The sequence below is a fragment of the Phycodurus eques genome, chromosome 6 (genome assembly GCF_024500275.1).
Source record: "Phycodurus eques isolate BA_2022a chromosome 6, UOR_Pequ_1.1, whole genome shotgun sequence".
Taxonomy (NCBI): domain Eukaryota; kingdom Metazoa; phylum Chordata; class Actinopteri; order Syngnathiformes; family Syngnathidae; genus Phycodurus; species Phycodurus eques.
In genome coordinates this window covers 30233755-30254505 of record NC_084530.1, presented here as the reverse complement: position 1 = coordinate 30254505, position 20751 = coordinate 30233755, and the positions used below count along the sequence as shown (strand labels likewise).

Genomic DNA, 20751 nt, shown 5'->3' with positions numbered 1-20751 from the left:
ATAAATACTTTTTTTTTTTAATGTGCCATAATATTGACACATTTTGTGACAAAGTAAAATTCAAATGCTGAATCATTTTACATGGTTGCCATGTTCACGAAGCAGGTGGCATTGTGATCATTGATAATGACAAAATATTAGTACCGCAAATGTCCTATGTATATATATATAAAAAAAAAAAAAAAAACATAAATACAAAACTAAATAGTGTACACTCATGTAAACATGCAAACAAATCATTTCACATCATTCAAAAGGAATAGAGTTCCTGTTTGAACATAGGATAATAGTCCCCGAAGATCAGTTGGTCTACAGATGTGGCCGACCAAATCCTCGTTAGTTGCCTCTTTTCAAAGACTCCTTTACAGAAGGTATTCAAATGATGCAGTTTAGCCATTGTTAGTGCTGCGGTTCTGGTCGCTTTTGTGCAGCTGCAATGCGCTCGATTCCCACTCTTCCCAAATTCCCCGCGATTGACTGACAAACCAGTCCAGGATGGAGACTGCGTTTTACCAGACCACATCTTCCCTGTGGCTCTCAACAAGCTATGCAGTCAAGCAAATGAATGGGTTCAAAAACACATTGTCCTGCACACCAAGGAAATGTAAGTTTTTCCAGCCAAAGTTTGGGTCTTAACACCCTAAAAACGGACCTAAACTCATGCCCACTCAAAATGACACATTACTTTTATCACTATCATGTCTGTTGGCTGACATCAGTGACTATCTTCACATAAAGAAATCCAAGGTGGCTCGCTGGGTCAAATTCAAGTCAAATTTTGAACGGTACAGTACAGCACAGCGGTTTTGGCTTTGGTGCCCTCCTCGGTTCTGTTCTCAGCCGGTGATCTTCGCTGACAGGAACGGCGAAAAGAAGAAATCAAATGCAAAATTCAGGGCTCGCATTGTCGTACGTCTCCAGTCTCGTTCTATCTTTACCTGCCTACCGCCAGGCGACAGTGGGGAAACACAGTCCAGACAGTTGATAGCCTTCAACTCGAAGGCCGCGGCCTTGGCTCCTAGGCGGCCCTCCAGCTTGGTGCAGAACTCCACCATATTACCCGCTTCCAAGTTGAGCAGGACCTGTCGGAACTCATGGCTGGCCACGAGCACCATATCCATGCCCGGGTCGTCCGCCTCTGCGCTTCGGTTCCCGATCATCCCGACGGTCACTCGGAATCGGTAGCTGTCGAAGCGCTTGACGTGGCAGGCGTGTTTGGCCAGAGCCTTGATCTGACACATCTCTTCTTCTTCTTGCATTCGTAGCAGCATGGGCAGCGAGACGGCAACTGGCGTGGAGCCGGAAGATGTCTGGTTTGTCCCATTCTTCGGCTCACATTTAGGGTATGTCTCGCCATAGAGGCATCGCAGCCAGTCCCCAAGAAACACGGGCAACATGTTAATGACAGACTGCGCCCCGTTCTCCGTCTCGGCCACGCTGACGTGCTGAAAGCGGCCTGTCCAGGTCACCCTGTGCCCCTGCAGGTGGCTGCAGAAGATCTGTGTCTTGGCCATTCCTTTGGATTGCCAGGCAGGGGGTCCGCACACCTGACTGTATTGGTCCCAAGTCAAGGTGGAGTTGTAGACTTTCTGACCTTCTGCGTGGTACACGTAGATCGAGAAGAACAGGATCACCGTGGAGATGCAAAGTAAGATGAGTTTAACGGGGCCGCGGCGTGTCATCGAGCGGAAAACACCCAGAATTGACGTGCTGAACCGCGTCCAGAGCCGGAGAGTGACGGGGATGGCGCACACCACTAAAGTGACAATCATCTTGGTGAGCTCCAGCTCCAGGAACCACTTGAAGAGCTGGATCAAGAGCATGATGGCGAGGCCCACCGCCAGAACAGGCAGCGCAAACAGGAAGAGGAAGTAGGCCACGCAGGTGCGGAGTATGCCCACAGCCGTGGAATTCTGGAGGAGCACCACTGAGAACTCGCACCACATGAAGCACACCAGGTAGGGCACCAGGATGCAGTACGTCCCCCGGAAGCCGCGCTTTCCCGCCATGCTAATCGTAGAGAGAAGCCAGAAAACACATTCATCAAGAACAAAAATCTCATCCCATGAATCCATTGGAACACGGGATCTCGATCGTTAGCGTCCAAGAACGATTATTTACAACACAATATGGCTTTCACTGTATTACTCACCTGAAGAAAAGGTAAAAAAGGTAAACATACAGCAGGCAGGGAATACTGAGCTGCAGCACGACTGACTCCCCGAGTGGCAGAGCGGCAAAGGTGCGTCCGAGGATGCCGAACATTGTCATGTTTTCAGGCAGCAGCTGAGTCAGGCCACAAAGAGACGAAGCAACCTGTAATAATGCACAATGTTTATCATTACAGGAAAAGATAACCACAGTCAAATCATCAACAACAAAAGTGTATATTATGTGCCGTGCTATTGGCTCGCAAACAGGCTACGGCGCACCCCGCCTCTTGCCCACAGTCAGCGACAGTGGTTTTGTGTTTTTTGTTTCCGTGCATTTCATTGTTCTGCCAGTCACTGGCAAGGATGGATGAACAAAGATATATTTGTCACTCCTAAATAATCATTAGCAGACAAATGAAATGAAATTAGATCATTTCCCGCAGCACCCCTGATCATTTGTCACGGCACGCTAGTTGGGAATCGTTCGGTGATTCCCGTTACATTTTGAGCTCTGCAGGATTAAGCGAGCCAAGTCGTTCAGTTGAGTGAAAACCACGGTTGCCTTTCACCACGGGGGTTTGTCACTCAAAAAGAAATACGTCTTTACTGGGAATAATGTTAGCTTTGCGTGTGTGTGGGCACGAGCGCATTTTATGGTTTCAATAAAAAGACGAACCTTTGATGAGAAATGGCATATTTTGTAATTATCCCAATTCCACTCCTGTTGTTGCACAAAAGTTATTATTCTCTGTTGACCAATGAATGGATTGTTTCTTGAGGTATGCATCTTTGCTGTTCAACGGTAGCATCATCTGGTACAATATTTTGGCACCTTAACAACTGTAAAAAGTTTTCTTTGTTTTTTTTATTTTTTTCACTCACTTTAAACACAACTGCGAAGCAATCAATGGTGTGTGAAAGCACTCTCACCTCTATGACCATTGCTCGTCGCGCGTATGTCGCAGCCATTGGACTGAGGCTCTGGTAGCTCACCGCCGTGAAAAAGATGGCCACCGTCGAGAGCTCCGAACAGGGTATCCAGCCCTTGTCAGCGACAGGGAACGAGAATATGACGAAGAAGACGGAGAATATAAAGTAGAGGTACGGCTCGAGGTTATTCCAGCCAAAGTCGGTCTCTGCCTGCTCAACATCCAGGCCGGGTTCAAAACGGGTCAGGAGGGACGTCAGGGCTCGAAAGTTCTCCCAGGTCTGGAAATGCAAAAGGGAATTGAGAGGGAAATGAAAGACTACTTTCGAAGAGAAAAGATTTTGTTTCCAAAAATGAGAACCTGGATTTGCATAATGAGTAGGCATTCTTTCAAGAATGCTGCGATTCTGTTTGGGATGGTCACACGTCGGCCTCATCATTAGCCTTTACAATGGCAAAGCCTTATTTTTAAAACAAAAAAAAAGATATTTGTCCCATCGTGTCTCATATGAACAATAATCCGCTTCATGGGGAACATCACGTGACCGACGCTGGAAAACACGTGAGCGGGTTTAGTGTGTATGCTGCGATAATGAGCAGAACTACGGCTCGATGACATGATGGCTTGAAGCTGAACGAAGCCTAAAGGTTGGATGTTGTCATCTTTGGTCACTCTGGAAGACAAAAGACCTTGTAGATGTTTGACGGGTGCTTGGTCCCGGTTGGTTCCGCCATTTACGTGAGCGGAAGGAAGTGCTTTGAGCTGTTTTGCCGAATGCAGAAGTTCAAATTGTTTTTTCTTTCTTCTTTGGCGGTTTATCCCCCATTATTCAAGAATTTTTGGGGGGTAAAAAAGTTTTTGGAATGCAATTATTATGGCCATCAATTATCTATAATGTTTTGGCTATTTGCAGTCCGACCTGTGAGTTTTGTTCCCTTGGATTCTGAAGAAATACTAAATCTGAATAAAGCTTGACCTCATGACAGCTGTTAAAATCCTCAAGTCTAGCCAATCACAAATGTTACTGTTTTTGCACAATTCATACATAGAACTCACCTTACTACTCTGAATAACACGCAGTGTGCAAATAATCATGGCGATGAAGGAAAGATAGAAGACCAGGAGCGGGATGACAAAGGAAAACAAGTCAATGGTGAGGTTACTGATGATGAAGAAGAAGATGAGCGTGTTGACGTGCTGCGTCGGGATGACGGTGCTCAGCCACTGGACGCCGGCCCGCGACGCCCAGTCCACCAGGTGCTCCTTCACCTCCATCACAGAATCCAGCGGATGGCGCAGCATCTGACGGCAGCGGAGACACCACTTGAACGAGGTCTCCCCACGTCAACCTTACGATGCATTGTAAAGAAGATACCGCTAAGCGGGATTTCATAGCCATTGCTTTTTGAATGGCGCTAGTCTGCTTCGTGTCCAGCATCATCCCCCTTCCGGCAAAATTCCAAGACCCTCTGTGGGGCTTCTCGTCTTCTGAGGGGGCCAGCGCCACCTTGGCATCAAACGGTGCAACACTTTTTACGCAGCAGAGATTTGCATTCAATTGATTTCTTTGTTTTTTCCTTTTACCTCTGTGCCATCGGGGGTTTGTGGTTCAGAAGATGAGGGAGCGATACCTTGAGCGTAACTCTGAGTCATCTCCACAAAGTCGTCCAGGTCCACCAAGCGATCGCCTGAGAAGACCAAACGTGCTGTAGTCCAGAGGTGGGAGGAACCATCTGGCTCTCTCAGGGTACTCACTCTCACAGGTGACCATGTTTTCCAGTATTTTCTGAGTCTCGTCCGAGGTGGGGTCAGATATCCCTTTTCCAGCGTCTCCTAATGATCATGAACAATTAAAAAGTGATTTGCAAGCACAAGCCCGCGCAATCTCAAGTATGATTTCAAGCAATCCAACAAGATTTTGCCAAAGGTAAATGGGACAAATGTTGTCAAATTTAGCGAACTGTGAAACTACAACATGTATTCATTTGACTTTGACAAATAAATCTTCCTGCTGCTTTAATATTGTGTTGTTTATTAGGAATGCACCACAGTATCTGTCACGGCTGGTTAATATAAAGAGGCAGATTTACACATTTATGAGCCAAAAGAGTGGCATACTTGTCATTAACGGGACAACCAGACATTAAAAAATGGTTTTAAAAAATTATTATATCGGCATTCTATTTACACACGTAATATTTGGCCATAAAGAATGTCATTTCCAGAGATTTAGCCAGAGTTTATTAGGTATTGCAATTTCTTATTCAAAAGTGTTGTGCAAAAAAAAAAAAAGACATTTTAACGTAGGTCTTTACCAAGATATTCAATTCATCATTGAAACTACTTTATTATCATGCTCAAATATTTTAAACACACACCGTTGACAAAAAGAATAACCCCCACCCCAATTTTTTTTTTAACTCAAAGTCTAGTTTTTATTATTATTATTATTATTATTTATTTTATTTTTTTTGTCTTACCTTTATCCCTGTTCCTTTCCTGTAAAGGTGTTCATTCTTTGAGTTGAGAGTAAAGTCAAGAGTAAAGTCATTTTAATGGGACAATGATCTGTTCAAACACACTTGGAGCTGGCACGTGGAGCGCAAAGTGGACTAACATTGTCACCTCCGGTACAGTCTGGACCAAATCCTTTTTGGCCCCAAAGATTTTTTTGCATTCATTCCCTACCAGTCGTGAGCCACAAAGTGCGATGAGGTGATCCTTTAATATTACAAAATCAAAGAACCTTTGCGAGCGAGCAGCTAGAGTCCGCGTAGAAGAAGGAGGGCGGCGACATGAAGCTGTGCGCTCTCGTACGCCCCCTTCAGCGTGGCTGCCACAAGCCACTCACGAGCAGGCGGCCGACCACAGTGTGGCTTTATCGGCGGTTTTATGCGATCAGCAAAACTAAATATGTAACACGCAAATATTAAATACATTAGCCCCAGTATGGAAAATCCAAATGCATATGACAAGTGTCTCAAAACATTATATTGGCGACATGAAGAGAAACAGAACGGGCAAGTACTTCCCAACAGCCTCCTCTGTTTTAGTACAGTCAATTTACCAATAGATGGCGCTGTTGAGCAGTGCGTTTGGTGAGGGATTGCGCAATCTGAGGTAAGGCCGGCTGCTTGCTGCCGCTTTTCCCTCTCACCGCGTATTTGAACACGAAATACGCCGATTCAGCAATTTTAGCGATGAAGTCGTGGAGACTATTGGATTCAAAAAGAAAATCTATCGAAAGCACAGAATGGAAAAGAATTTGATGTCATCATTATTGGTTTATTTATTTATTTGACTCTTCACATGCAAGGGGGACTCTGCCCACCAATGCTTTACTCACACTATACAATCACATTGTCGTAATGAGCCATTTTCTTTGATTTTGTTTTGCAGTATGTGATGTATTCTGTCAATGTAGTCAGGCAGAGCTGCGAGGAATGCAGCGATCGTGCTCAGACCGAGACACCGCATAACTGAAGTCTCTCGTGTTACCGGTGACATTTAAAGAACCAGGCAGTTGGACGTCAAAACGTCAGTTATGAAAAGTTGTTGTGACTCGAAAACAAACTTCTATCCCACTTGCAGGATGTTATCAAGTATTGGTACTTAGCCAGTACTCGAGTACTGGACTTGTGTCTCCTACCCAGTCCTGCGTTGACCTGGCCGACATTCTGCAGCATCTCAGTCACGGGCACTTTAGCCTTCTTCTCTGGATTTAGCTTCCAGTACATCAGCATAGCTGCTTTACGCACCGCCCTTTCGAACTTACTCTCTGCCGACAGTTTCCGAACATCTTCCTCATTCTCCGCTGTGATTCCTATTTGAGTATGCGAGAGATTAAGAAGATCAGCAATGAAAATTCCCCCCCCCCCCCCGTCGTGCGTGTGTTGGCACAGTAACCTATTTTACGGATCCAACAGCGCTGCAAGGCTCTTGCTGCACTCTTTCTTCCCTGTTTTGCCGCTTTTATCAACCAATTCACAGCCCGGCGATTGTTTACATCGACATCCTCTTCTTCAGCAAGAATCAAGTAGTGCTGACCCAACTGATGGACAGAAGAGACGTAAAGAGGATTCATTCAATGTGTGCGCCTTAACCTAAATACAAAGAACAACAAGTACATTATGACCGTTGCATGAGCTAGCTCAGCTTCATGCAAAGAAAAAAAAATGTCATTGTGAATTTTGTGTATGTTAGGTTATTTTGGGTACATTGGCGCAATCCAGAAAAAGAAAGACTTTTGGCTTTTGTCTTTACAATTTGTACACAATTCTGAGAAGGGGAGCAGTTTGAAATGATAAATGGACTGCACTTATATCGTTCTTTATCTACGGCATCACATTGCCCAAAGCGCTTTCCAATGCCTCCCATTCACACAACGATGGGCGGCTGCCGCCGTGCAAGGCGCCGATTAGGGTTCAGTGTCTTGTCTCAGTCAGAGGCGGAATTTGAACCGACGACGACCCGCTCTGCCGACTGATCCACAGCCGCCGGCAGCTGTTGTAGGGGTTTTGATCCCTTGCTCAATGTGAAACGAGACGTAGAAGGCGGCGCGGCGCGTTCTAAACCGCTGTGTGTATTTTACAGCAAACTGCAACCACAAAACCACTGACTGTGAAATTTGATTGTATTAGACTTCATGTGTAGATAAACCTCGTGTGATCCCCCCCCTCCCCCCCCCAAGTGACAGCAGGTCACAGAATTGACCTCTCCATTCCTATCCAGAAAGCAAAGTCAACCAACGGGGAACGTTATCCCAAAATCTCCTCCAGATGAATCAATCATCGCCATTATTTCCTGATACTTCAGTTGCAGACTTGCCAGTGTGCAAGGGTGGAGGAGGCCATGTCGGAGGGTGGGTATCAAGTTGCTCAAATTAACTGACAATTTCGAATGTTCGTCTCACACTATTAAATGCGCTTGCAGAGGAGTAGGTTTACACTGTCTAGCTTGTGTGAAATCACGCAAATCTGCTCCATCAATCAATAGTGTGAATGTAATACAGCGCTGTTCACATGCACACGCGCTCTGTGGCTATTTAAGTCCAAATACGTCATACGCTCCTTTGCTGGGGGGGGGGGGGGGTTTGGGGGTCTCTCGTGAAGTCATTTCTGCGTTAGTCCCAAGGTTTTATGTTCATTAACGGTAATAATGTTTGCCAACTGCGATTTAAGGCAATGGATACACAGAAATAGCGTGCCATGTCGCCGTGTCCGAAAGCAAAGCAACATCATCTTCTGAATCGCGCTGAGCGCAGGGCGTCATGTTGCAAGTGGATGAAAATAGACGCTCGCGGAAAAGCAGACGGCGCGAACCCGCGCGCTTGACAGCGATGCCGAGAGTCGATCAGCAGGCATGCGCCTCGGCTCACCCGAGTCTGAGCTCTGGCATCGCCCGCTTTGGCTTTCTCTTCCATCTGGTCTTTCGAGAAGACTTCCTCTGGATCCTCATCTGGAGGGGCAGACGGGAGGATCTTGGTTTTATCTCTATGTATAATATAAGTGGAGCTTAGATCTACTGCTGGTGCACAAGCAAGTAGAATAAGAGCAAAAACAAAGCCCGAGGCTCGATGTTAGGGAGAAACTTAAGATCTTTGTTCAGTAACCCGATAATGTTTCATTTCAACCGCTGTCTTACCTTCTTCGTCATCGCTGTCGTCTTCCTCTTCCGCTTTTCTGAGTCGTTCCCGGATGATGACTCGCTGGGCCGCAGAGGCAAAGGTTCTTCTCCTCGGGACGGTAGATTGGGAAGAATCGGGGGCGGCCGCGGGGGTGCTGCTACGTTCGAGGCCGGCAGAAGAAGCGCTGGGAAGGCCCGAGCATTCAGACACACGAGGAGGCGAAGGCTCAGCGGAAACCTCCATAGTTTTGTTTTTTTTTGGGGGGGGGGGGGGGGGGGGGCTACGTCAGGAGAGAGGAGTTCATCTGAAGAGCGCGCGGACCCCGTCTGTTTGGAGATGAGTCGTTTGTGAGGGTGAGAGTTGAAGGGGCCGAGAGGGAGCGGCAGGGAATTTACTGGCGACGGGAGAAGGAATCTCGGGCGTCCATCCAAGGCGAGGCGTAACTCCTGCTACTGGATGGTAATAATCAGGTCAGCAGCTTTACCAAACCATTCTGTTAGCGTTAGGGTTATGTAAAGGGAGAAAGGATAATATTAATATCAAATAAAGCAATGCTGCTCAGTTGGAGAGGACGCCTGCAAAAACGAGGCCACCCGGAATACGACAAGCTCCTCTCACGAGGCATTGCGTTCGACAGCATTGCTAACTCGAACCACAAAAAAATGGAAGAAAAAAAAGAATACCTCCATCACAAGTGAGCATCGTTGTCTTCGTTTATTTGATGCAACAGCTGGCAATGAGTCTCATTAGTGTACAGCGGAAGGGAGAGAGGCAATAAGGCCCGTTAGCAGGAGATCATCTGAACTGACAAAGTGTGTCGTGGGAATACATGCAAAGAAATAAATACACCTTGCGTGTGTGAACGGGACACCAACTCCACCCAAGCTGAATCAATAATGCATGCAAACTGAAACCTCCAGACAAACGTGAAGCTTACTTCTTCAGAATAAGATTGGCTTGCCGATTGGCTGGTGGGAACCAAAAGCAGACGTCTGATTGGTCCCGTTTCTTAGCTTCCTCTCGCGTTAAAAACCTGGCAATGCTTACTGTATCAATGCAAATGATGTTACGTGCGATACGTCAAACCTCAATTATTTCCAACACAATAGTTTTGCACTCGAACCTCCAACAAACAGAAATATTCTTCCTATGCGTGACGGGTTCATGGACGTTATCGTCGTCCTTTTTGTTTTTCGCCTGCTTGGGATCAATATGCTTCAATGCAAGCTTGAAAGAAAAACACAAAAAAGCAGAACCGTTCAGCGGTCAGACTAGAAAGAAAAGAAAATCGAATAAAAGCTGCCTCGATGTCGAGGAGCTTCATACCCGATCTGCAGGATCTCCATCTTTTCAGCTAAAAGATGGAGGCCAATGTGACACGCAAATAAATGAGGCATTTTTTGTCTGCCCTTCCAGATGTGGGCTCAAATGTTGAATCCTCTCCTCGCCCCCATTCAGCCTTTGGAGATCAACAGCTCCCAAAATATAAAAAGGCCACCATTTATGCCAAGGTTTCTGGGCTTCATACAGGCCGCCGACAAGCGTCACGAGAGGAGGCGGGACCGCCCGTGACGCGGTTCCGTCGCGTGCTGCGTCCTCGCTCGCCGAGCGCAACAAACATGTCGGACTGCAGGAGGCAGTGGAACCGCGAAGATGAGCTGCCGGTCTACTTTGCGGCACCGATCGCCGCCGGAGCCGACCGGCGCAAGGGCTACGGCGCCTTTGAAAGCGACACCGTCGACTTCGGAGTCAAAGGGGCCCGCGCGCCGAGGAGCGCCAGCCGGGAGGGGCTGCCGGGCATCGGCGACGAGGGCTCCGGTCAAGCCCCTGCAACCGGATCGCACACCGACGGACAACCGGGACCTCCGCGAGTCCCCACGGCCTTTTCGCCAGGGGTGGAAAACACACCGGCAAAGGTAACTTCGGACACACACGCACGCACGGATCGATCGATTGATTGACTGATCCTCTCCTTAGTCAGGGCTGTCAAAACCATAGAAATGTGGTCACATACGAAATAACCCAAAACACAACTGCTCCTGCCATTGATGATGAGGATGAGGATGAGGAGGAGGATGATGATGCTAGATATTTTTCATAACAAATTAAATTTGAAATAAGAATCAGAATGGAAATCAGTGGCAACGGTGCAACGGTTGCTGAAATTGCTGGAAGACATTTAGGGTGGGGGCGGTGCTTGCAATATCTGTTTGAAAAAAAAAACCGTTTTTTTCTGCCAAAATAAAAAAGAACAAATGCATTTAGATTTAGCAAGAAACATTAAGTAGACACGCGATTATTTGCTTAAATTAGTGGGCCAGTTATGCCGACGCTGCAGGCCAAATATCGGGACTTCAGGCTGATCTGAAGATAGACAGGCAGAAAGATAGATAGATAGATAGATAGATAGACAGACAGTTGAAAAAGATAGATAGATCTATGGATGCACATAGTGGTGCTGAAGTGGACAGCAACCATGCAAAGCTGCCATTGTTGTCGCGCGTCGCGTGTCGCGCGTGCACAGCTGAGGTGACAGCGACGTGATCGTGTGACCGCTGTAACCATTCTGCTAACGTGCTCGTGTGCTCGCCACCTTTCCTGTGCACGTGCACGCTTTCCGCGCGCGTTCACGCCGATATCGCGAAGCTGGGGGGGGACTACACGGTGCACCGCGAACCGGATGTGAATATTTGTCATCCCCGGGTGAAGAAGAAGACGACGAAGAAGAAGCCATCATGTCTGCAGGCCCCACTTGCCAGGAGAACAACGTCCCCCATGTGACGGTAAGAGGCAGCGGACGTGCTCGGAGCTGCTGGAAATCTTCTTGCCAATGCCGGAAGAGGAGATTAAATTCTTAGCGAGGAGGCCAAATCTGTCCCGTAGCACCAGGCCAGCCTCTTGGCTCGAGCTTCATCGGCCGTCATTGTCATATTGCATTCGCGTTCAACGTCCTCAGACGAGGACACTTGAGTATTGAGATTCGTGACGCTGTCTTCTCAAGCTCTTTAGTCAGACGACGTCGAGATGATGGAACTCGGATTGGAGCTGCGAGGATTTCGGCTGTAAAACATACAATCCCGTTCATAGAAATACTCATGGCCTGACAGGTGATGGCAAAAAGCTTCAAATATAAAAATCTTAGGTCATCTCTGATCAACAGTTACTATGGAAACACACCATCTTCCTCTGTTGCCAGGCGTCCCACGCTGTACTGCAGGAGTGCGTGCATGTTCTTGCAACACTACAAAGCAGATAGTACACACTGCAGAAAGATAACGCGAGACGGATTGCACGCATCGACATCTGTTCAAGCGCTTTCCTTGCGACCTTTCAGGGTGACGGCCTGCTGATTAGAGGAGGGCGAGTGGTCAACGACGATCAGTCGCTTTACGCAGACGTCTACATTGAAGATGGGCTCATTAAGTATGTGCAAAATATACTGTAATTATCATAACTTCTTGCTGTTTTTACACTGTGCGAAAGTCGATATGACAATGACCATACAAGATCGACTCCTTTCTGACAATACAATCACCAAGACAGAATACAATCATGTGTACTGTATGTTAACATGTATAATATTCATTGTGCATCTGTGATATGTATACCACAGTGTATTTGTCTCAGACACAGCGGCGAGTTGTTATACGGATGAATAGTAAAGGTTTGAAAGATGCCGCATGCGAAATGTAGTCCAGAGGTTTTCCTCCGACTCTCGGCCCGCGTCTCAAACAAATGCAATGGAAAACGATAATGTGGTTGCTGACGTCGGTATCCGTCCGTTACTGCGCCAAATGGACTGCTATGAAAAAGCGGTCCTATCTGGTTTTGGCCTCTCTTCGCGCATGTTAATGCGTCAACATTCCTCATCTCGATCGCACTGGCGCTTCTTGCATCCGTAGACAGGTCGGGGAGAATCTGGCGCTCCCCGACGGCATCCAAGTGATCGAGGCCCGAGGCCGCATGGTGATCCCCGGCGGGATCGACGTCAACACCCGCCTGATGAAGCCTCATCTGGGCGTACGCCCCGTTGACGACTTCTTCCGAGGCACCAAAGCGGCGCTCGCCGGAGGCACGACCATGATCAGTGAGTCCGCATGAGACGTCACCGTGTGTGTTTTTCAGCTCCTTTTTGGTGTGTTTTAAATGTGTCAAATGAATCCCAGCGCCTCTAAAATTTCAGACCATTTTTTGGGGGGGTACCGTATGTCATTTCCAAGCACCCTAGAGAAGTGCTAAACCGAGGTACTAAAGTAATATTTGACAAAAATGAGTTCGACAACCCTGATTCAGGTGGTCGGACGGTGCTATTAACTTGTGTTTGAACCGCAATGAAAGAAGCTAGTTGTTGTGTCCTGTACACGTGATGATAACAAATGCCGACCGGCTCCCTGACTGGCGTCGGCGTTTCGAGCCCATTTTGGGAGGGGCCGAAGCACCCTTCAGATGAATCCCAGCACCCCTGAACCTCTGATCGGAGAATCGCCCCGGGACGTGACAATACGGCAGCCGTGTTATGTTAACGAGGTGTGCACGCCCTTGACCTCGGACCCTGTCTTACTCCAGTCGACCACGTGACCCCCGCGCTCGGGGACAGCCTGCTGGAGGCTTTCGAAGTCTGGCAGGAGGCTGCGGACAAGCGGGCGTGCTGCGACTACTCCCTCCACGTTGACATCCCCCAGTGGAACGATGCAGTTCAAGAGGAGTTGGAGATGCTGGTGCAGGAGAAAGGTTTTTACACATTTGCACATTTTTACTCCAAAGCGCTGGTGGCTTCTCTAATTGTTGTCATGTTAATCGCTTCTTTGGCGAGAGCACCAGGGACAGTTTTGCAACAATTTGGCCTCGTGCTGAATCCTCTTAACCAAGGGAAAGCGGCGAGGGAATGCACCGCCCTCGTTATACCGCCGCCATGGAAGCCGAGGACACATTTTGTTTGTCGTCTGTTCAAAGCAAGTAAAGAAAAGAATCACTTTTCTTCTGGGGCAGCAACAAAGGAGCTGTTTGCGTGACTCGCGTCTTCCCGACGAATGCAGTGTCCGGAGACAGAAAACAACATGCGTGTCTTGCAAATGCCATTTTAGTTGACTTTTGTGACTTTTTTCAGGTATTAACTCCTTCCAGGTGTACATGGCCTACAAGGATACGTACCAGATGACAGATTCCCAGGTGCGTAGGTTTTTCTCAGAGCAGGATGTAGTCATTTTTCAATTGAGGCTATGCGCTATTCATGACGTCACCGACGTGTGGTTTTCTCACTTCTGCAGCTGTACGAGGCCTTCTGCTTCTTGAAACAGATTGGCGCTGTGGTTTTGGTTCATGCTGAAAATGGAGATTTAATTGCTCACGTAGGTGGAACCTAACTTATCTTTGCTTCTGTCTGTTGCGGCAGCTTCTCGGTACTTAATTGTGGTATCGTGCTGTATGTAGGTCTCTCTTCTGCTTTATAACCTCAATTCTACCACGAGCGCACTTCAGACTTTTACGAGCAGTCTGAGCGCCGCCGCCGAAGATAGGACGAGCCTCCACTGACCACGATTGTTGTCAGCGGTCCTGGAATATAAGGACCTGTTTAGAGGCTCTTACTAAAGTAGTAGCACACACGTCAAGTTGGTTTTAGGCCAAGTACAGCATGCACTTATATGAGAATGCACAAGAAAAAGTTGCACCCTCGCTTACTCGCCCCGCCGCCCACCCTTGCGTACAGGAAGTCTCTGTCTCTCTTCGGAGGTTACGTTCCGAAAACTGGAGTTTTACATTTCCCTTGAATAAGAAAACTTGCACTCAGCAGTACGGTACGGTGTACAAACACAAAGTAACAACATTTGCACTCGCACATGACCTTCAGTTCTTCTTTAGTCACGTTACGCAACATCAAGCCGATCTGCTTTGGTCCGAATCCGTAACTTCTCAGGCGTAACGGATCTCTTGTCTACAAGCTTGAAATTGTTTCAAACGTCCTTGACTGGTGTTTTGTGTGTGTGTGTGTGTGTGTGTGTGTTAAGTTAATTATCAGCGTGTGTGGCTATGGTGTTTTCCACCGTATGCTAGATGCTATGCTATGTGGTTGTTTCAAATACACATCGTGTAATTTTCTTGGTTTTATAGCTAGTGTAGTGGCAATCAACAGTTTGAAGCCTCTTTTTTGGAAGAATATTTCTTCATTATGTCAGCTCGTGTGTTGAGGCACCGCTGGGCCCGTCGTGCGCTCTTCAGGGCTGGCGCCGACCTCATACAGTTGTTTTATCTGTGACTTAGGAACAAAGCAAAATCCTTGGGATGGGAATCACTGGACCCGAAGGCCACCCTCTGAGTCGTCCCGAAGAGGTGACGCCATCCGTCTGCCCATCCAAACACTGACACGGTGCCCATCCATCCATCCGTCCGCCCGTCCGTCCATCCACCCACCCACCCGTCCATCCGTCCGTCCGTCCGTCCGTCCATCCATCCATCCATCCATGGACTAGTTCTGCTCTGCCCTTAACCGCTGTCTTGTAAGTGCAGCTGGAGGCCGAGGCAGCGTTTCGTGCGATCACCCTTGGCAACCGCGTGAAGTGTCCTGTCTACATCACCAAAGTGATGAGCAAGAGTGCAGCCGACACCGTCGCCCAGGCCCGGAGGAAAGGTGGCGCTCTCGCTCCTACATCCCAATTGTAGTTCCCCATACACGGACGGCTCCCGAAGAAGTCCTCAGCAGTGGAAATGCAAATTCCTTTTTGTGCGGAATCTGCAGGTGCTGTCGTTTTTGGGGAGCCAATCACAGCCAGCCTGGCCACTGACGGTTCGCATTACTGGAGCAAGAACTGGGCCAAAGCTGCTGCTTATGTGACCTCCCCACCTCTGAGTCCCGACCCCACGACCCCAGACCACCTCCACACACTTCTGGCCTGGTAGGACTTGAATATACAGAATGTTCAGCAGTCGATGTAAAGCGCCTGTTTTTTTTTTTCTAACACTGAGATGAGCTTGGGATAATGAGACCCTCAGTGGATTTACAAACTTTTCAACGAATACAGTGTTATTTATAGCTGCAAGCGTTGCATACTGTGAATTTGAAATCAGATCAGTGACACCAAAGGAAACACATGCAAGGTTTTAATGCTATTTACCTGTTTGGTATTGCAGTCACAGCAGCTGCTCACAAGATACGCAATGTCAAACATGATTTAATAAAAGGAGTGGGGCGGTCTTTGATTGACAAGAGGTGGGGCAAACAAAAAAGATTGGAAAATACACGCGATGATCCATACTCCATGACTATAGCAAATGCGCAGTGAATGTGAAACACGCTCCGTGAACAGAATGTACAGAAATTCTTACAGTACATCGTTTTAGTGCCCCTGATTCTATAAATAGCGCAGGAATGTGAACCTTCCTCATCTGTTGCCTTGGCTACCAAGTGCCTCCCTCCTCCTCTTCGTCCTCCTCACACGTTTTGGTTTTCAAGCTAGTCCCACAGCAACCCTTTTAACTGACAGGCTGTATTTTTAGTTTTTTATTTCACAAAAGTCACACCATATTTAAACTGGATTATAATACCAGTATCCAGAATAATGCATTGACTGTCATTAATAAATGCCTAGTGTGATACAGTGAAGCAATTATCATAATAGCTCTTCCCATTTTGAAGACTCAGGCGGTTAATGTGGTCATGACTTCAAGTAGCACTGTTGCATGATTGACTTTCTACCGATGCTTTTTGTTCGCTTGAGGCCTGAACAGGTCTTGGACTCTATGAGGACACCTGGTGGCCAATAGGGGGACGACGGTTTTGGGTTACTTTGAACTAAATCTCAGCCCTTTTTGATTGATTTTGATTGATTTCGATTTTGTAAATCACCAGATCCAACGGTGGGTCTGTAAGGATTATGCTGGATTGTTACCTGTACAACATTCTGTCCTGCTGCAGTATGAAGTGTGCGCTGATGACAATGTCTCTCGCCACGACACAGTGGGGACCTGCAGGTGGTGGGCAGCGCTCACTGCGCCTACAGCACCTCTCAGAAAGCAATCGGGAAAGACGACTTCACCTTCATCCCAGAGGGCACCAACGGAGTGGAGGAGAGGATGAGTTTTGTTTGGGACAAAGCTGTGGTAAGAACACACCAGAATGTGTGCGCGTAGGATTTGTAATTCCACCTCCCTCCTGTGTCCGACGGTGGCCTTTTCAACACTTGCATGACGTCACGCAAGATGTCAGCGCTGTCCTTTTTTAAAAATCGTTTTTATTTTTTGACACAAAATCTGGGCCACTTGAGTTTAACAGAAAGCTATGATTCTGTTGTTTGAACACAGGCTAATTGTACCGTCTGACATCTAGTGGACGATCATGAAATTGTTCTGCCTGTCACAGTATGTCACTGGCATAGATAGATGGAAAAAGCTACGTTATTTGTGGTCATTACGAAATTATTTCCAGACCAATCATTTCTTTTCCCACCAAAATGGTCAAAAGTCAATAGTGCATTATACATAGGTATAGGGGAAAATGAAAACAACCTTCACATTTTATAAATGTATGCTCCCATCTAGAGGTTACAAAAAAGCTGTGCACTTTCATTCCGATATGCCACCGCCACCTAGAGGTTATGAAAGGTGTAGCCTACACTTTCATTCCAATATGACAAGGGTACGTATGACTGCTAATATGTACAGTTGCGCTCCTAAGTTTACATACCCTGGCATAATTTGTGAAATTTAATTAATTTTTTTTTCTGAAATGCTTGACCGTTTAATTTGAATCCCATTAAAATACCAATTAAATGTGTTTTGCCGGGCCCTTCCTTTCCAGCGGTACACACGATGATCTCTCACAGCACAATGGTTGCGAATCACTGATCTTAAGGAATAAAAGCTTCAGCTTCATTTTGTTCGATATTCGATTCTCCGCCGTATTTACGTTTGATGCACCTCTGCCCTCGCCCTCGCAGGCCACGGGCAAGATGGATGAGAACCAGTTTGTGGCCGTCACGTCTACCAACGCCGCCAAACTCTTCAACCTGTACCCGCGTAAAGGTCGGATAGCGGCGGGCTCCGATGCGGACGTCGTCGTCTGGGACCCCGACAGCGCAAAAACCATCACGTCCAAACTGCAGCAGTCGGTGAGAACAAAGCAGGATGAATAAAAAATGACGGATGGCAAAAGTAGAAGCAGAGGGGCCAGGAGGCAGGATGAGCGTGAACAGGATTAAAAACCGAATAAAAGATCAAAGAGGCCGCCCTGCCTGTGCTAATGTGCCAGAAATTCCAGCCGCCAGACACGCGGGGCTGATCGCACAAAAGGAGGCGAGACGATTTCCACGGAGAATTGAGTGAATTCATTCAAGATGCCATCAAAATGCCAATAGAACCTACCTTGAGTCCAAACTGATAGCGTGTACAATGTTGCAGCTATTTTGACAATCTTCATTTTCAATCAATGGATGTGCAATCAAACGAGTCTCGCGGGAGCTCGCATGCATTTCAAGGACTTCGGCACCAATTGAAATGGAATTCATACTTGGCAATATCAGGCAGTGTTGGCTATGTTTCGTCTGCCGCGCGTTTTTGGGAGATTCTAATCCAGACTGCTGTCGGCCCGAGGTTCTAATCTCCCCCCTGCGCCATCTTGCTACCCCTCCCCCTGTTTTTATAGCCTTGCTCTTTGCCCGAGCTTTTCTCTCCCTTCATCCTCCGTCTCGTCAAATGCTGCAATTTGACTACATGCATTATTGTCTTTCAAACCATACTTGCAGAAATAATAACCCACCCCCCCAGGCTTATATATAATATACTGTATGTGAATGTGTGCTGTGATATGAAATATCATGTATATCGGCCCAAACACTTTTTGTCTTAGCATCACATGAGGATGACAGAATTTACAATTTTATGATTGATTATCTGTAAATGTTGGCTCTAGCCAGTAGTATGATGCATTATTACGCTCAATACATTTCTTGGTATGGCATTTTGTATCGTTCACACAGAATTTCTCACGTTTTCGCATATAAAAAGTAATTGCTCTCGTCGCAGTCTTCCGAATACAACATCTTCGAGGGTCTGGAGTGCCGTGGGGCTCCGGCGCTGGTGCTGAGTCAGGGTCGGGCGGTGTACGAGGAAGGGAAGCTTCACGTTCAGCAGGGCGCCGGGCGCTTCATCCCTCGCAAGCCCTTCCCGGACTTCGCCTACCAACGTTTCAAGTTCAGGGACCAGGTACAGCACAAAAACAAAGACAACAGTACGTCCATTATGCAGCATGAGGCTCAAATTGTCCCCCGTCTCTAAACAGATTCAGGACAAAGGGGTCACACGCGGGGCGTATGATGGGCCTGTGCACGACGTGGTTCCGACCCCGAGGTACATCACACCTTCGCCTTCGGCCAAAACATCGCCGACCTCGCAGCCGCCTCCGCCGGTACGCAACCTTCACCGGTCCAACTTCAGCCTATCAGGTTCGACACAACAGTTGACACCTGCCGTATAGTTTTGGGCACTAGTTTACAAATAGATGCAAAGTATTCATCAAGTATATGATCATTCAAATGTTTTAAAGGAAAATAAGTGTTATTATTTAGTATTTCGGAGAAAAAAACATATTATACAAGCTACCATTCATATGTTTGGAGTAACTTGCAGACGTCCTTATTTTTGATGGAAAAGCACAGGTTTTTTTTATTCCAAGAAGAAAAGATTAATCAGAAATACAGTCTGCACATTTTCAATTTGAAAGACAAACAAACAAACAAACAAACAAACGAACCAAAACCTGTCCTTTCTTCAAATAAATAAGGGAATTGTCTGAGTGACCCTATTTTTTTGAATGTTTATTGCATGCATATTTATTATCATTATTATTGAATTGCATTTTCCACTGTTTCCCACTGTGTTTTCTCGCCCAACTTAGTGTTCGAATAATTCTCGCCATTATTGGATTTACAATCATTTGATTTATTACATAGAATTATGAAAATACAACATTTGTTGTCACAAGGTAAATGTTGTTAAATATTGTGTTGTAACGTTGTAATTGTCCCTATTCATTTATATTCACAGGGGCTCAGATCGATGACTGCGTCCCTCGCAGGTCCGGCCATCGTATTGTAGCACCCCCTGGTGGTCGCTCTAACATCACCAGCCTGGGTTGAACACCTGCACACTTTTTTTTAAATTTTCTTTTATTTATTTATTTATTTTTTTCCCCCCACGTTGCTACCAACGTAGCACCGGGGTGCTACCAACGCGTATGAGCGAGAGTGTGAGCATGCGTTGTGTTTCCTTTTGTAACCCTAACCTAACATATCTGCCTTGTGAGCACACACTCGTGACCAATGGAAATGCACATAATATTATTGTGATTTACAATCAGTAAAGTCTTGTTGAAAATCAACATTCACGAACTAACTCGCTTTAAGATGGTGCACCACTTTCCCCCACTTGTAATATGACACGGTGTTACCTCCTTTTGAATAGCACAACGTAAGTGTTCCCCCACACGATGGCGCTGTTGCTACTGGCCACCGTAGCCGCATCATCTGCACGTGTGCATTTGATTCAATAGGACTCTCATGCAGATCCCATTGCATGAACGTCCCTTGAAATGTTACACTATGCTTGTGCACAATTGCATTCAGGTTATCTTTATAAGCTCTGCGCACTCTTTGATGTTCATTTAAAAAACAAAAAACAAAAAACAAACAAATAAAAACTCCACAATCACACACTTTCTGCAAAGTGCAAAACTGAACCAGGCGTGAAGCCATTGCAATAAATAAATAAAAAGATCACGCGGTAAAGAATTGACGTGTGTTTTAGTTTTCCGCCAATCATTCATGCCAGGAATACATTCGATCATTAGAGCTCTCATTACATTTTGAATGGAAAAAAAAAACAACAGAAAACTTCCTTATTTGTTGTTATTGTTGGTGTTGGTGTGTATGGTACAGTATAATTAACATTTTTTAATGCCACTTTTTGTTTTGTCGGTGTTGTCGGAGCCATCGATGATCAATAAAGACTGTTGACAAAACGGGGAGTCTGAACACTTTGATGCAAGCTTACACAA

At 46.6% G+C, this 20751-nt stretch overlaps 2 protein-coding genes across 3 annotated transcripts; one reads left to right on the top strand and one right to left on the bottom strand.

Moving 5' to 3' along the window:
• Window positions 1-215: 215 nt before the first annotated feature.
• Window positions 216-8951, bottom strand: wfs1a (Wolfram syndrome 1a (wolframin)). Its single transcript, XM_061678965.1, has 11 exons — window positions 8726-8951; window positions 8460-8539; window positions 6989-7133; window positions 6732-6905; window positions 4838-4915; window positions 4667-4770; window positions 4458-4589; window positions 4139-4384; window positions 3084-3362; window positions 2153-2316; window positions 216-2010 (listed from the first exon to the last, which is right to left on the bottom strand). The coding sequence occupies exons 1-11, from the start codon at window positions 8949-8951 to the stop codon at window positions 837-839; spliced, it is 2802 nt and encodes a 933-aa protein (XP_061534949.1). The 3' UTR covers window positions 216-836.
• A 1358-nt stretch (window positions 8952-10309) lies between these two features.
• On the top strand, window positions 10310-20607 carry crmp1 (collapsin response mediator protein 1). 2 transcript variants are annotated; one of them, XM_061679571.1, is made up of 14 exons: window positions 10310-10624; window positions 12043-12131; window positions 12611-12795; window positions 13275-13439; window positions 13816-13877; window positions 13976-14056; window positions 14967-15035; window positions 15213-15333; window positions 15442-15598; window positions 16661-16802; window positions 17639-17809; window positions 18723-18902; window positions 18979-19141; window positions 19743-20607. In XM_061679571.1, exons 1-14 carry the CDS (start codon window positions 10328-10330, stop codon window positions 19832-19834), a joined length of 1974 nt encoding a protein of 657 aa, XP_061535555.1. In that variant the 5' UTR covers window positions 10310-10327; the 3' UTR covers window positions 19835-20607. The 2 variants fall into 2 exon arrangements, with proteins under 2 accessions (XP_061535555.1, XP_061535556.1); XM_061679572.1 differs by lacking the exon at window positions 12043-12131.
• The last annotated feature ends 144 nt before the right edge of the window (window positions 20608-20751 follow it).

Bases quoted from the DNA above. Each gene is read 5' to 3' on its own strand.
- wfs1a (XM_061678965.1), bottom strand. From the start codon at position 8,951: ATGGAGGTTTCCGCTGAGCCTTCGCCTCCTCGTGTGTCTGAATGCTCG. The intron at 6,906-6,988 runs GTTACTGTGCCA...ATACTCAAATAG, and splicing joins CTGTTGGATCCGTAAAATAG to GAATCACAGCGGAGAATGAG. The intron at 4,590-4,666 runs GTAAAAGGAAAA...TTTGATGCCAAG, and splicing joins AAACCCCCGATGGCACAGAG to GTGGCGCTGGCCCCCTCAGA.
- crmp1 (XM_061679571.1), top strand. From the start codon at position 10,328: ATGTCGGACTGCAGGAGGCAGTGGAACCGCGAAGATGAGCTGCCGGTC. The intron at 13,878-13,975 runs GTGCGTAGGTTT...TCACTTCTGCAG, and splicing joins ACCAGATGACAGATTCCCAG to CTGTACGAGGCCTTCTGCTT. The intron at 19,142-19,742 runs GTTCGACACAAC...TTATATTCACAG, and splicing joins GTCCAACTTCAGCCTATCAG to GGGCTCAGATCGATGACTGC.